The sequence below is a fragment of the Erpetoichthys calabaricus genome, chromosome 1 (genome assembly GCF_900747795.2).
Source record: "Erpetoichthys calabaricus chromosome 1, fErpCal1.3, whole genome shotgun sequence".
In the NCBI taxonomy this organism is placed as follows: domain Eukaryota; kingdom Metazoa; phylum Chordata; class Cladistia; order Polypteriformes; family Polypteridae; genus Erpetoichthys; species Erpetoichthys calabaricus.
This window is the reverse complement of record NC_041394.2, coordinates 216,719,124-216,735,601: the sequence shown is the minus strand read 5'-3', so window position 1 is coordinate 216,735,601 and position 16,478 is coordinate 216,719,124. Positions and strand designations below refer to the sequence as shown.

Genomic DNA, 16,478 nt, shown 5'->3' with positions numbered 1-16,478 from the left:
TTTATCTAGGTTAGATTCAATAGGGAAACAGGATGGAATGTTTGTGGGGGATTTGACCAGTTTCATGTTGTTTGAAGGGTAAATGCCCAATGATATTACTATGTCTTGAAGATACATCCAATTTTGGACTTACCACGAATAGAAGTGGAGAGTGTAATTGATGGTCGCTTATCATTCCATAGAAAGCTGCAATAGGAGTGATCAGATCAAGACTGTGAATAGCAACAGCAAGAGAGACCAGTGAGATATTCAGAAGTAAAGGAGACAATGGCACCTTTCTGGCACCTTTTTGAATCTGAAAGTGTTGAAAAATAGTTGAGCTGGTGAGAATTAATGCCATGGGGAAGAAGAATGATGTCTTGGTGAAATTGATACAGCTCCTTTTTAAATACTCACTGTGTGCAAAATGTTCCAAGAAAAACCCCACTTCATGTGGTCAAAAGCCATCTTTGTATCAAGAGCTGGAAGAGCTGCAGGATGGGATAGCGTAGGGGTTACATCTATAATATGCAGAAGGCAGCACATGGTATTTGCTCATTTATGAATAACCTCTGGAGATGGAGGGTGAGGAGCTTTGCTAACAACATTACATCAGAATTCAGTTATTTTAAATAATAGTATTCGATTAATAAGCAGTAAAATGTCCCTTCTCTGCAGATAGCAGAATTGAGCATAGTAAAGAAAGAGCAAGTAAAGCAAACGCCCCATTGCGGAATGGTCATCTGCTTTATTTCAAGGTGGTAAGGTTGTCCTTTGCATTGTTGTGGTCTTTATTTTTTCTCAGAAATACACTATATTTAAGCATCCTTTATTTCACACTTTACTAATCAGAGAAAGAATAGGCTACAGCCTCCCCACTACCTTGCTCTGGATAAGCAGGTTTAGAAGATGGATCGATGGATACATATATATATATATATATATATATATATATATATATATATATATATATATGACTTTTTTGCTTAGTCAATAAAGAAGGGTAAACAGGCAAAGCAGAAAAAATGGGTTCGCCTGACAAGGCAACCCAAGGCTAATGAGTTCAGTCCACACCCCAGAAATGAATATCCTAAAACAGAAGAAAAAAATAGCCATAACCCCAAAAATACAACAAAAAGCTTATGTTCTGTTAAAACAGCAGAGATAATATGAATAGTGGACCAGAGAGTAATATGTTAGACAGGAAATACACTAAGTTCTTAACCTAGGAAAGCAAGTCAAACTTTAATTGAGCCAAACCAAAACCCTAAATCATAGAATAATCGAATACCAGGAAAACTAACATAACAAATCAAAGTGCTAAGAGTCAGTGGTTATCTGTCAAACTCGGATAAAGAGGAAGGGAACAGTGCAACATTTACACTGATTACCTCCTGTCATGACCTTCGACCCAGTTACAATAGTGATGCTATAACAATCACAAAATAGCATTTCAAAAAGGTGGCAATAAACCTTAATGTCAAAATGAAAGTGAAACAGAAACGGAATATCAGAATTGGGTTCAGCATCCCAAAAAACCTTAGCATTTAATTAATATTTAAGAAATATGTCTCCAGAAAAATAATCCAAAAAAATATTAATGTTAAACAGAAAATAATCACAATTTACAATGATGAACACTCCACAGCTCTCACAATGACACTCAGAAGGACACAATCCCACAGCCTCTATAATAAGGGTGAGGGTGGTGGCACAGCAGTGAAGACATTGTGGCCTCACTTGTCAGTCTGCACCCATACATTACAAGAAATATAGACAATACATGGATATTAAATAATATTTAACTAAATCAATATTAACAATAATGACAAAACTGTAAAGATCAGAAGAAAAATAATAATGCAAAAACATAAATTGACAATTCTGAAAATGTTCCTGTAAAAGTAGCTGTGGGTATGTGCTTGACAGTGACATATGATGGACTGGGGCATCTTCTGCTATTGTTTCCCATCTTTCATCTATTACAGCCTGAACTGGGTATGTTTGTTAGGAAATTTATTGTTGGTTGGATAATATTATGTTATTCTCATGCATATTTGTGTTTATAATGTACCTTATGTTCTTTGAAATATTGTAAATTTTTCTTTTTTAAAGCAAAATTTTATTTGAATTTAAATATCTGGTTTAAATAAACAACACTACTCTTAAATATATTGTTAAATAATGAGAAATAACAGGATACATATTTGGGGTACCAGCGGGTAACGCCATTTTATGCCCTGTTTAAAGTTAAAGTGGCTTGTAAATTTCAAACAGTTGAAAAAAATATGTCAGTCTTGACATTATCTTACAAAAAAAAGAGCTCTTCAGGGACACAGTCTACATGAAGGCTGACTCAAGATTGCCAAGGACTTCCTGTAGCCGATGGATTTATATAGCAGAGCCAAAATGGAAGAGGCAGGATAATAGATAGATAGATAGATAGATAGATAGATAGATAGATAGATAGATAGATAGATAGATAGATAGATAGATAGATAGATTATTAATCCCAAGCGGAAATTCACATAATCATATATTAATAATCAATATTAATAATAATTAATATATATATATATATATATATATATATATATATATATATATATATATATATATATATATATAATATTAATAATCAATATTCCCAGCAGAAGTGGCATCAGTGGTTCTCTGGATTGTTCTCCTCCATTCTAGGGCAAATGGAAATCGGGTTAGAGGTGGTGTCTCAGTCAAATCCATCCCTGTAGTATTCGATAAACCCATTTCATTTACATATACACTGTTCATATATACAATAAATCCTCGCTATCCATGCAATCACTTATATGCTATTATAAAGGTGTAGCCCATTTTACAATGCCTGCAGTCTAATTTTGTCTATCTGCGGCCATGCAGAGTGATGTCGGTCATGTAGAAACAACATGTGAGATTGACAAATAACAGATCTGTGATATCTTCAGATGTCCTGGGTTGCACAAGCTCTGAACTGAATGAAACGATAAATGTCTTCCTGGTGCTGAGGCGTGAGTAAGCCATTGAACCCCATTTGTGAAGGATAGTTCCTGAGCCTCGAGGGTGTAAGTGTGAAGGGGCCAGCATGTCAGCCTGATCCTGTCTCACCCTACCAGTCTTGACCCAGCCTGCCTCCCTAAGATGGGATGCATTGTGATAAATTTAGTTAATTTTGAGTACATGCAATTATATGTTTATGGCAAAGGGTAGTAAAAGTGTATCGTGAATAAGGTGTACCAGAACCTAACCCTATTTTTCCTGTATGATAAATCCTTCAGTATCTGCGGTTTCTGTTTCGGCTGGGGTCTTCAGGAACATAACCCCCACGGATAACAAGAATTGACTGCACATATTATGTGTGTATTTATCTCTATGTGAACAAAATTACATTTCTCAAATGAACTTACCTCTAAAAACATAAAACTTTAACCAGATGTGGCTTTTGAATGACTCTGCAACTCTGCCATCTGCCCAGTGTTCCTAGTGTAATTTTGTGAAGTAGTGTTCATACAGCATTAACTCCACAGGAAAAAATGCTTATTTTTAAAAGGTACCTGAATCCTATCAAGGTCATATTGGAAAATGACCATATTAATTACGTTTAGAGTGTTTTCATTTCTGATGTTAAGCTTTTCTGAATTTATTAATGAAGGGCTGTTAGAGGTAGACCTCAGTCCATCTGTAGTCAGGTGAGGCTTTATGTTTTAGTTAAAGGATGAAAATCTGCAGATTGTCTCAAAACTGATTTACTGCATTAAGCACCCTAGGGAATATCTGGGATTGCCTTCTGAATTTAAATGTCACTGTGAAAATGATTAAACGCGTACCTGGTCCAGCTGGCCAGATCCCTCAGGACTGACTTTCATTTGTGTTTTTTTCTAATATAGAGTCTTGCTTGTTATGCTTCTCTTTCCATAGTGTTCCATTACATTTTCCTTTATCCTTGTAACAGATTAACACGGTTTTATAACTTTATTGTCATATTAAAAATTTTTTAATGAGTTTTCTTTACCTCTAAAAGCTTAGAAATTTGTTATTTATAGATTTTTCATTTATAAATAAAATTGTAAAGAGCCTCCTGACCAAAACATATACTGGAAAAGCTGCATGTAAAGAATGCTCCCCCAAGTGTAATGTTTTTTTTGGTTTTTTTTCTGTGAGATTTATGATTTATGACTCCATACCACACAAACTGGTGTGGGTAGCATTATACCTGCATCATGCCTCTGGTAAGATCAGAGATCTAATCATAGACTATTACAACAGTTTCAGGCATCAGCTGGGGAAGATGATTACTGGATTTAATGTTTCCGAGGTCCTTTTTAGCTTTTAGCATTGACATGCTGGCCAGCTCAGCAGAAGCAGAGTATAGACTACCCCTGATCAAGTCAGGCATCTGTCAGCCAACCAACAGGACCTTAATGGATGACCTGACAGTAATAACTACATTGATACAGGGGTGTAAAGAAATCCTCTAGGGGCTGGAGTGGATAGCATTAATGCTGGCCAAATCACAATCTCTGGTACTGAAGAGATGGAAGATAGTCAGGAAATTCTGCTTTTTCATTGGAAGGTATACCCATTCTTTCCATCTCTGAGAAACCAGTCGAGAACCAGGGAAAGATTTTAGAATCTAAAAGAAGGTAATCTCGACAAACTCTTGTGTCAAAGTCACTTTGTTCCTTTTGAGACCCACAGCAGAGATGGAAAAGAACCCAAGACCAAATCAGAGATAAGGAAAATAATGGCACACCAGAGACATGGATGAAGAACCATGTGACAAACACAATGAGTGTGATTTGCTGCAAATGCAAGGTATCCAAGCAAAGCTCTTTATTTGATCCCAGAACTAACTTGTCCTTTAAAGATTTACTATTATAAAACTGGATGACTAGTGCCAAAAATTCTAAGTAGCTAGTAAACAACAAGGTGAAATCTTGCTGAATCATTTTTATTACCGTGTAAGAAGCTCATGAATGACTATAAACATCCTATCTTTTACAAGCGTTTTGACCAGTATTGAAACAAAGGAGCATCAATTCACAGCTTACCATAAGCCCTGTCTCATCTTCAGCTTCAGTGTTAATTTAGTATATCACCATGCTAGAATCCAAACAACTAAACACTTGACGCAATGCTTATCAAATCAAGAAGCTCCAAAAACAAACTAAGGACTAAGAACAGCCTCTTCTTGTATATTTATCCGTCAAAGTTTTCTTGTGTTCCATCTTTTATGTCAATACAAATAAGCAGTTGTCCTATTTTTATAATCGTTTTGTTTATCAATAAATTGCATTACTCTGTTTAAAAATGGGTGTCCTTGACTTACTTTGATATTTCACTAATAGCCAAGATTCCCTATGTATATTAAAAAGGGAAGGGTTATAAAGTGAATCCTTACCAAATATTTTTATGAATTATTGTCATTCCCAAAAGTAAATTAATTGTTTGATTAACATCAATTGATCTATTCATCTTCCCTACACCAGATTAAATAAATACAAAGCTTTCTATGCTGCATATATATATCTTTTTCCAGTGTCTCATTATGTAGAGCTGAACCGTCTTTATTTTTTAAGGGGCAGATTGTAACCTCGGTGGCGCGGTGGTAGCGCTGCTGCCTCGCAGTTAGGAGACCCGTGTTCACTTCCCGGGTCCTCCCTGCGTGGAGTTTGCATGTTTTCCCCGTGTCTGCGTGGGTTTCCTCCGGGCGCTCCGGTTTCCTCCCACAGTCCAAAGACATGCAGGTTAGGTGGATTGGCGATTCTAAATTGGCCCTAGTGTTTGCTTGGTGTGTGGGTGTGTTTGTGTGTGTCCTGCGGTGGGTTGGCACCCTGCCCAGGATTGGTTCCTGCCTTGTGTCCTGTGTTGGCTGGGATTGGCTCCAGCAGACCCCCGTGACCCTGTGTTGGGATTCAGCAGGTTGGAAAATGGATGGATGGAGATTGTAACCTTTTCTTTAGTGTCAGTCCTCTGTTTTCTGTAATAGTTAATATGTATTTTACAGACTTTTTTTTTACTGAAGGTGAAAATGCTGAACACTTGGATTGTGCATTATAGCTTAGTTCCGGCAATCTGGCAGTATGTGGTGCATGTTGTGCTTGGGGCCATTTTGTTAGTACCTGAAGAAATGAGCTAGACAGATCTCTTGTTTGTCATCTTTCAGTTTGCTCAGCAACTCTTGAAAACTGACTAATTTGAAAAGAAAAATGATTAAATAATTCCCCACTCACCTTTATATATAATGTAGAAGAAACCATGGCCTAGGGTGTCTACACTATCTTCATTTCAATTAATTTTTTATAGCACTTCATTTAGTAGGTCAACTCAGATCAATGAAACTAGTAGATCTGCACTTGACATGAAAAAGACATAGAGTAGGTGTGAAGATAAATACGCCTCAACCCATTTAAGAGTCAAGGCTTAGGAGGTGAAGGTACTGCCTCCAGCATGGTCCTGTCAGTGTGTAATAAAGAAAACCGCATAAACCAAAAATAAGTGTCCTTATTTATGATCAAGTTAGAGCAGACTCATCTGTGCAGCCACTGCCTGCTGCTTTCTCAACACGCAGCATAATGAAATGTGTGTGAGATTTTGACTGCTGCTACGGTAATGTATATGTTGCCTCAAGGTCCCTGTTTGTGAATGTGAACAGTTGCTCTGTTTACAAAGGTTAGAGAGAGCTGATGAACTGTAACAGACTTCCCACAGTGCTTTAGCTGGAAGCAGAAGGACCTTGTTACATTATCATTAACAGTCTCCACCCAAAACTCAAAATCAGTAAAAATACATTTTTCCTATGTTTATTCAAAAAGGAGAGGTTGTGATTGTTTGCTTCAGAGCCTGTGAAACGTCATGCCACTTCATGGTCCCTCTTCTTTTAAAAACAAAATTCTTCGTCTATGATAATAATGATAACATTTTTGCAAATTATTATTTTATTATCCATAGCCTTTGTTCATTTTTGTTTTTATGCATATTTCCATGTTTAATTTTTCATAATGAACTTTCAGTTCTTGGGTTAATGCCATGACTGACAAGTTTGTTCAGCTTATCTTATATTTGCTACAGACCACCAGGGGCGGCCTTAATCATGTGCAAACTGTGCACCTGCACAGGGCCGCCACACCAATATATATTGAATATAAAACAGAAAGAGAAAATAATGACACAGCTGACAGCAATGTGGCCGAAAAACACTGTGTTTTTTGTTAATTAGTACGTTGTATTTACTAATGTCGCTAGAGTCGGAGCAGTAAGCTATATGTAGTATTATAACGTTCTGCCGTAATGAGAATATCATGGGCTGCCACTTGGTTTTCAAGTTACAGACCACGCATATAGAAACGAAGCTAGTGCAAGTGGGCGAGTCGTCTTACAAGTTAATAAGATACCGTGCATAAGATACCATATTGACATTGGCGGGCGAAGGGGCCACCTATTTTTTCTCTGCCCAGGGCCGCCACGAGCCTAGAGCTGACCCTGAGACCACCAATTGCTATACATTTGTTCAAATTCAAATAGGAGAGGGGTAATTATTTAAATAAATTACCTTGGGCTTTTAGTACATTCCCATCGCCATTGTTAACTTATAATTTAAAGTAATTGCCAAATGAAGATTTGAGGTACTGCACCTGGGGGTCAGGATAAAGCCGGCATGAAAAATTGAAGTTGTGCTGCTGCACCTTGTTTTTTGCAGTGACAGAGAGACGAGATGTGGTGTAACAGAAGCAAGACATACCTCAAAGCCACATTACGGTAAGGCTAGCAGGTGCCCTATGAAGTGTTACTCAAGGGTCTGCTCTGCAAAACCAGCGATGGTTCTAAGAAGCAGACTATCGCCAAACTACAATCAATCAGGACAAAAAAGTAAGAGGAAAAGAAAAATAAGCGGGGTAAACTGAAACTGATGAGAAAATACAATGTTTCTATAAAAATGCAGAAAAGAACATCACAAAGATGGTGTTTAGTAGTTTCTAAGAAAAATCAGGAAAAGGCTGATAGCTCATTTGCTTATGATTTACTACTTCTAAACACTTAGTGTGGCAGTGGGACACACCAAATGCAAAGCAGCATTTGTGCATGCATGAATTGTTCACAGAGAGCATGAACAAAACTCCAGGCAGATGTGGGTATGGGAATTATTACAGTGATGCTACAACAAACAGAGAAGGCAGCAGACAAGTGTCGGTCTCTTACAATGAATAATAGTAGAAATGCTGCCAGCCGTGCAACCTAACACTACCCACTTTCTAAAGGTGGCAAAATGTGGTCTGGAGTCTTTTTGCCACTGTTCCATAGGTACAAGTAACTAGATAGAATGAGAAACAGGCAAAGTAGTAGCTTGATAAACTGATTTCAGCTGTTCATCCGTTACAAGCAGGAATGCTAAAAGCTGCTTAATTTGTACACAACCTACATAAGACAATAGCATATACTGTAGATTTGCGATCATTAACTCTTCTTGTGATGTTTCAGCTCAACTTTGTTACAGTTTTTTTTCTTAATACACTTTACACTGTTAACTACCTGTTTTTTCCAATTTCTTTATGTACTTGCATTGCGTATGATTTAATTCCCAACAAGTTTATTTTATTGTGAGAACGAAACACAAACAGCAATATGATGTTTAATCAATACAGTAATACAGACATTGTGTTCTAAAGGAAAAAAAGTGAATTAAACTGATCATGTTTATCTTCAGTCTCTTAGCCCTGTTTGGAATGATTACCGGTATTTGGAGTATTGAATTCCAAAATCCTGAAAATAATTTATTTAAAGAAAATAATGCAAAATAGGGATTCTTAATAAAGGCAGAACTGCAAATGTGATGATACAGTTTTAAAACATTACAGCCATGTCTATCAGACAGAAGTGGCACCTTAACCATGCAGGTCTGCAGCTTGATTCAGTGGATAGCATGTTGACATCATTGTTAATCAGGCAAACTATGATGATACGGCAGTTGATTGTATCTGTACCATATCTTAAAATATTAAATTGTTGGTTGGGACTAGATTTAAAACAGTTTTTAGTGCATGTGTTAGATTCATCGTCTGTTTATTTGCACTTTTGGGTTGTGTGCGTTTGTTTTTATTTGTTTTCTTCTGTCTGCTAATTTTCCTCGTTTAAAATGGCTAAAATGGCCATGACTGTATGGTAAGATGGAGGCCTGTGGCAACAAGCGTTGTAATGTGATGTTGCAACAGCCATTTTTCACATTTAAAATGTGTGTGGAATTATAAAATATACGATGAAAAGAGCTAAATGAATGTATCGAAAATGTATAATATTAACACCGCATGTGCTGAATTTATTGGGTGTATTGCAGGTGAACTTGAAGCAGAAACGCTCTGGGACTGTGAATGGCATCTTAATCTTTACAATGCATTGCACTGATGTGTTGTGTAGATATAATGTGATTGTACTTTGCTGTCATATTTCTTCTGGTCTACCTGTGAACACTCTTGTTGGATTCCCTGAGCTTAAACATGGTTTTGCCCAGAAAACACTAAATACAATAAAATCTATATTTAATAACATACTATAACTGCCTGAATGGTTGTCTTCACTGTTGTGTTGTCGAGGTTGTCCAGATTGAAAGGATAACTCTCAAGGTTTTCTCATCAAAGACCAGTATGCACACATGGCAAAATATTTTGTGGTAGGTCATCTTGACAAATAAGCTTTAGTGCACAGATTTCAGTAGAGTTTTGCATTTAGTTGAGATCATGGCTTGTACTGCCCTTATCAACTGCACAGTGTGAATAAACATTTTTTTTGGCAAAAAAGCTAAAATCGAAACTGTACAATTAAATTATCGCCTTGGTATTGATGGCTTTATTCAGATCACCTCAGAAGACCTTTCACTTAAACAGTTTGATCCTTGTGATCCTTGAGTTAGGTCCTTGTGGGTTTTGTCCATAAACCGTTACTTTTTAAAACCTAGTTATAGGGTCCATACATTTCTTTATTTGTCTCTCTTTACTGTATTCATGTGTTTCATCTTGTCCTCTAATATAAATATCTTTACAAAGCACTGTTGAGTATTTTTCAAATGTGTGAAAATGTATTGTTCCTGGTGTTTCAAGATTTGTGGTTCAATGAATTTCTCAGCCAATTTAAAAAAAGAAAAAGAAAAAAACACCAAGATTGGTGGGTGTCATTCTTGTTTTCAAGTAACAGCAGGTGATCATCACTAAACAAATTCAACATTACAAAATTAAACCAATATCCATGTGTTTATTCATACTCTAAATCCATGTCTTCTGTTATCATAGGGTAGCCTGTGCAAATTCTGCCAGCCCTAGGTCCAAGCAGAAAATATCACTCTTCCTAGGTCACATTTGAGACACAAATAAATACAATGTGAATATCCTTAAAACATTGTCAAAAATCAGAACACTTAGAGGGAGACAGACATACGTGAAGAAATGTGCAGAGTCCACACAGATTGCAACTGAGCTTTGAACTAAACCAACGTGTGTGGCAGCAATGCTAGCCATTGCAATAAAATGGTGTCCTCCTTACTGTAGGGATGCATTTATGGGACATTTAAATAGCGCATTTTATTAAACACTATAAAAAGGGGCTTTATGAAGACATAATCTTAGTGAAAATTCAGTCTTCAAATTGAAGCTTTTTAGCATCCAGTTGAGGATGCAGGTAAGAAGCTCGGGGAAATTGACAAATGAACAGATTCCTTGATCTTGAAGCCTTCCACACATTGAAAGAGGCAAAATGATTGGGAATGTGTCAGTCCAGTAAACAGTAACCTTTTAAAGATACACAGCATATTTGCTGCTTCTTCAATTAAAAAATGTGCTCAGAGTGTAATCTTTTGACTGACTGCAATTTGTCAGCAGATTAAAGTACTGCAGTGCTAAGCTTTGTAGGACGGCGCCTGCACTTTTCTAAGCCAGAAAACGTGAAATGCAATTGGAGATAGAAAATGAGTTGAAGAAATGTTAAAAGTACAGAAAATAAATGTTTTTGAAAAGTGCTGGCTTTAAAGCATACTTGAAAGAGTTGTGTGCCTAAAGAATCATCCATCTTAGAGGAAACACACAAGAGCAAAGTGATGCTGAGTAATTCAAATATGCTGAATATTACTGCCCCCAAACAAAAGATGATTATTCAGTCCATCAGGCTCATTGGCTTAGCTAATAGCTAAGTTGTGCCCATGTCTCATGCAGGAAAGGGAATTTCTCTATCCTGTCATGGACTGATATTCTGCCGTGGGTAGCTTCTTACCTTGTGTCCAGTGCTGCATTTATGGATTCAAATGTATCTCTGTAAGGGAAAAATGAGTTCAGAAAATTGAACATAAATATACTGTTTCTTACAGTGAAATAGCAATGTATTCTTATAAACATTAGTCATAAATAAAAAAAAATCCTATTAACTTGAGACTTCCTTCAGTATTCAGCAAAAAGAGGCATTCCTTATGAAAGGTTTACCTCAGAGAAGCAAATCACTGCAAGAATCTTACACCAAAAAATATTTCTTTAGGATTGCCCTTTTATAACCCACTCTAAAAAAAGAGTAAAATTGTTACTACTTGTAATGACTGTATAACGTTTTCAGTGATGTAGGGTATATAATTAGTTTAAATATTTTTCCAAGTATTTTTCAAGTTTATAAAATATGTAGGCCTCAACAAAAAAAATGTAGGTCTAATTCCTTAATTTTACGTGAGGGAGGAAAGAATGTTGAACGGCTCTGCATCCCAGAAAATGTACCTAAAAGTCAGACCATATAATGCTCTGAGAAACTACAAATCATGCAAAAGCTGCACTGAGGGGTCTGCCGTCGCCTTATACCACAGGGGAGAGCAATGTCGATCCTGGAGGGCCGCAGTGGCTACAGGTTTTTGTTCCAATCCATTTTCTTAATGAGAAGTCAATTATTGCTGAAGAAGCACTTATTACTCAAGTGATATTTTGATGCTTCATTTTAGTGGTCTCGCTTGTTAAGGTGCCCCACCCTCAATTGCTTATTGCAGTCTTAAACAGCTGCATTCACTGCTTTTAAAGGCTCCTTATTGGCAATAAGATGCAAATAACAATCTGTGTGGATTCGTCATGCATGATTATGTTTAATAAAACTTTTAAGAGAAAAATGTGACAGACTGAAAATGATCCGTTTTAGGCTTCAAATCATTTGGATGATATCTTTGGAAAGGAAAAAATCTACAATATAAGAACCTAACATTGCAGACTGATGGGCCATAAAATTAAATAAGGTCTGAGACTGGCAAGGATTGGTTTCTAATTAAGCAATTGAGTGGCAACAAAAGCCTTCAGCCACTGTGGCCCTCTAGGAATGACATTGCCCATCCCTGTATTTAACAAGATATGTTATAGTTCATGATTTAAAAATCAAAAAATGACTGAACAGATGTAGCTTTTATAAAAGCCAAAACAGGAGCAAGCATCATCTTTTCAGTAAAATCATGACAGCAAATCCTAGGCATACACTTCTACATCTGAAAGAAGCAAAGGAGTTTGGAAAAATCTCTTCTGGTCTGCCTATTCCAAGGTGGATTTGTTTTTGTAGTTATCCGCAATGCCTTGACAGCCAAATACAGCATACTTACCACTACAACCTCTCGCTGTCAAGCAGGGTGGTGGAGAAATGATAATTTGGAGACGATTTTCAGCCTAACGACTGAGATGCCTAAAATTGAATCCAGCATGAACTACGCCGTAGGGAAGAATAGGAGGCCAAAGCTCTCTGATAGCCAAAACTGGCCGAAAAAGGATAATGCAATAAGTCAATGATCCCAAACACATCAAGAAATCCACACCTGAGTGGCTGAAAAAAAAAACCAATCAAGGTTTTAGAATGGGCCTTAACGTCATTAAATGAGAATGTGATAAACTCGTATACAAAATTAATACTTTCAGTTATTATAAACATTTCTGTAAATTCATGAATCTTGGAGCAAATTTCCTTTTCACACAGATTATTTATGTTGCCTTATTTTGTTTTGAATAAAAATAATGAAGTGGAATCTGTTATATGTTGTGGTTATATGTGGTGAGATTTATCAGTTTTATATTCTGCGGACATTTAGATGATTGTTGGTTATGTCATCTAAAGGAGGGTAAGGACTTGTGACCCTAGTTGTGGGATGGTTAATGCTATCTTTCCTGGGTGGGAAGCCATCATAATGGATGAACAACCGAGTACTACCTGCCAGGGCAATATGTTCCACAAGCATACTGGGCACCACTGGCTTTGTTGCATGCTGGTCTCACACAGAACTGCTTGAACAGTGTTTTTGAAGCTGGCAGACCCATCCTAGAGCTGCTGAAGGAAATTCTTGGGAGATGGCTTCACTGCCCTAATCTGTATTGCTTGAACGTGCTGCTGGGTGTATTTGTGACATACAGGAAGCAGTCCAGGGCCCAGCTTTAAAATAAGTTTGTCCTCTTCAGTCAGACGAGTTGGAAGTGGAGACTGCTTTCATAGTAAGGACAGAGCTCACCTGGGGTAGAATAATGTTGTTTTGAGCAATAGAGCCTGGTTTATGAAGGCAATTTTGGAAAATAGTGTATTTTCTCATCCTGAAACTTGGTTGTATCAGTTGTGTCCTGGTGTAAGATGCCCTCTGTTGGCTAAAGTCAAAAGCACAAAGTTGAAAGTGGGTGTATTTATTTTCTCACGTGAATTGGAAGTGATCTGGTTTCTTGTTTTATTCCTGGTTAACAATATGTACATACATACAGCCTTCTCAAACCTGCATTACCCATAACAGACGATATGTTTTTTTTTTTTTTTGAGTATGTCTTAATGTTTTGTTGAAATTCCATGATGACTGTGGCTAATCTGGACATAAGGTAACTGAGGAACTTTTTATTTGCTAGAACTGGCTGATAAGGATCATACATCAGCTACATACTCCACTTTGACTCACCATTAAACTATAGAAAAATTCTTTTTTTTTAAGACATACAGAATAACTGCATATTTATTCATATTATGTTGCTTAGTCAAACAATGAAAATAATTATATGTAGATTGTCAATATTAACCAGAAATTCGTATCTGAAGAAAAATCAAAGCAGATGGGCAAAAACATGAAAAAATCGAGTAATATTATAAATTTATAAGGTCAGTCAATATTTTCACATATACAGTACAGAGCACAGTGAAATTCTTATTTGCACACCCAATGCCGGATTAAAATATAACATGAATGATAAAAAATCAGTAAATTACACTGCTTTGCTACAAAAATATATTTTGATATAACATTCTCAAGTCCACTTAATCCAAACATTAGTTGTGAGGGAGACTGAGCCTGTCCCAGCAGCACTGGGCTAAATGGGAAGCAACAGTCCAGAAGAGGACACCAGTCCATCACAATTCCCACAAAAATATAATCAATTTTAAAGAATTACACTGAAGTTAAATGCAAGACATGAAAAAACAATATTCTAATGACGCCAAGCTTGTTAGAATTAGCTGCCTTAAAGTGTGTTATCTTGAAGTGTGCTTAACACCACATTGGGATGTTAAAATTAATTAACACCAGTCCTGCATAACAGATGTTAAAATAAAAGTATACTGCATTAAAGTGAATATATTTGGTTTTTGTGTTGTCCAATAATATTCCACCCCAAAACTTTCAGAAGTTCTTACCAATTTATTTAACTGTTTCTGATTGCATCACGGCAGTCTCTTGTTGCATACATTGTGTGATAATATAGTAAGTTATGAACAAACAAATTTTAAACCATTGTTATCTGTATTTTATGGTCTGAAAATATAATCTATAAAAAATAAGCAAGAACTATTGAAACAAAAAAAAACCTTTTCATCAACAACTCTAATCACATCATCTTGTCATGGGTCACTTTACCGAGAAAACAAGCTTACAAGATATTGTCAAATTGAAGACTTTGTGAGCTCATTGACATCAGTAGTCCAAGTGAAAACAAGATTGAAGCCTGGAAAAGGTCTAATTTCTGTGTTTCATTTGAAAACAGAGGAGTCAGTTGAACCTGCGAAAGCTGGCACAATGGTTAAAGTTTCTAGCTTACACCTCCAGCGCCCTGCATCCAAAGCCTGGTCTGATTGCTACCTAAGTGGAATTCAAACTCTTCCTGTGATGATATGGATCTCAAAGACACCCGTGTTGGGTAAATTGGTGATGAAAAATTCAGAATGTTTGAATGTGTGTGGGGGTATGCATGAGTCTGCCCTGTCGTGGACTAGCATCCTGTCCAGGGATGGTGTCTGCCTTGCACCCACTGCTGCTGAGATAAGCTCCATCTCCCCATGACCCTGAATTTATGAAGCAGGTTAGAAAGAAAAGAGCATGAGTGGGTGGACAGAGTTTTAGCCTAATAAAGAATGGTATATTCCATTTTAGTAAGGTGATGCCAGAAGAAGAGTTCTGAAATAAACAGTAAAGGGGGTCAACATTTAGACTTAAGATAAATTGATGGAGCTCCATGAAAATACCTCAGTAGAGAGTCCAGGGTAGGTGCCATACAACTAAATGAACACGGAGGTTGATTTGGTTTGTCATATATGTCCCACTATGATGGAAATAAATTTTCATCATGGTGTATTTTGCCTGATGCCGATTGCTAAATTGGGCAGCCAGTGGTCCAGAAATGTATGTCTAGAGGAAAAATTTATAGCAGTGCCCTGAATGCTTAACATCTTCTCTACATTGAAATAAGCATAGTCATGCAATATACAGTAAAATGAATATTCATAATTTGCTAATGATAATTAGTAAAGTTATTATAGTAGTGTACTGATTACTACTGCTGCTTTACAGATCCTGCATCTTGGGTTTAAATCTCACACATGAATTTTACTGTGTGGATTCTGCACTTTCTCCCTGTGTCTGTGTTGGTTTTACTCACAGTAATCCTCTTACTTCCTAAATGATGCACAAGTTAATTGCCATCTCTAAACTGGCCTTAGTGTAAGTGAGTGTGGGTGTGTGCAAGATTGATTAATGGCCTCTCCAGGGCCGTTTCAGCCTTTGCTCAATGTTTCTTTGATAAGCTGGGGTCTCCCACAACAATCAGTTAAATTAAGTTCTGAGAATGTTTTTTTTTAATTAATCTTGCCTCATTTATATAAGAGCCTACTCTTTATATACTTTATTTAATGCTTGAGCTGATCATTAATTCTTTTTCGTTTCGTATTTTTCACAGATAACTATTACGGCACTCCCAAGCCACCAGCTGAACCTACCCCATTGCAGCTAAATGTGACAGACCAGATCCTTCCAGGTGCCAGACCAAGTGCAGAAGGAAAACGAAAAAGAAATAAGTCAGTTAGTAATATGGAGAAAGCTGGCATCGACCCCCCAGAAGAGGAAGAAGAGGAGAGGCCAGTTGTCAATGGCAACAGTGTAGCAATAACTCCAGGTTAGCCTTCTTTCTATGATCTTTATCCTTTGCTTTATGAGTGCAATGCAATTCAAACACTGGCCCGAGATGTGATTCACGTAG

The 16,478-nt window shown here is 36.9% G+C and overlaps 1 protein-coding gene across 1 annotated transcript in view; it reads left to right on the top strand.

Annotated features, from left to right (window-relative positions):
- Nucleotides 1-16,478, top strand: part of magi2a (membrane associated guanylate kinase, WW and PDZ domain containing 2a) — a 1,178,725-nt gene that overhangs the window by 808,554 nt on the left and 353,693 nt on the right. Inside the window, exon 4 of the mRNA XM_051924022.1 lies at nt 16,179-16,394. Within this exon, the coding sequence (XP_051779982.1) occupies nt 16,179-16,394 (216 nt within the window). The remainder of the gene's footprint in view (nt 1-16,178; nt 16,395-16,478) is intronic.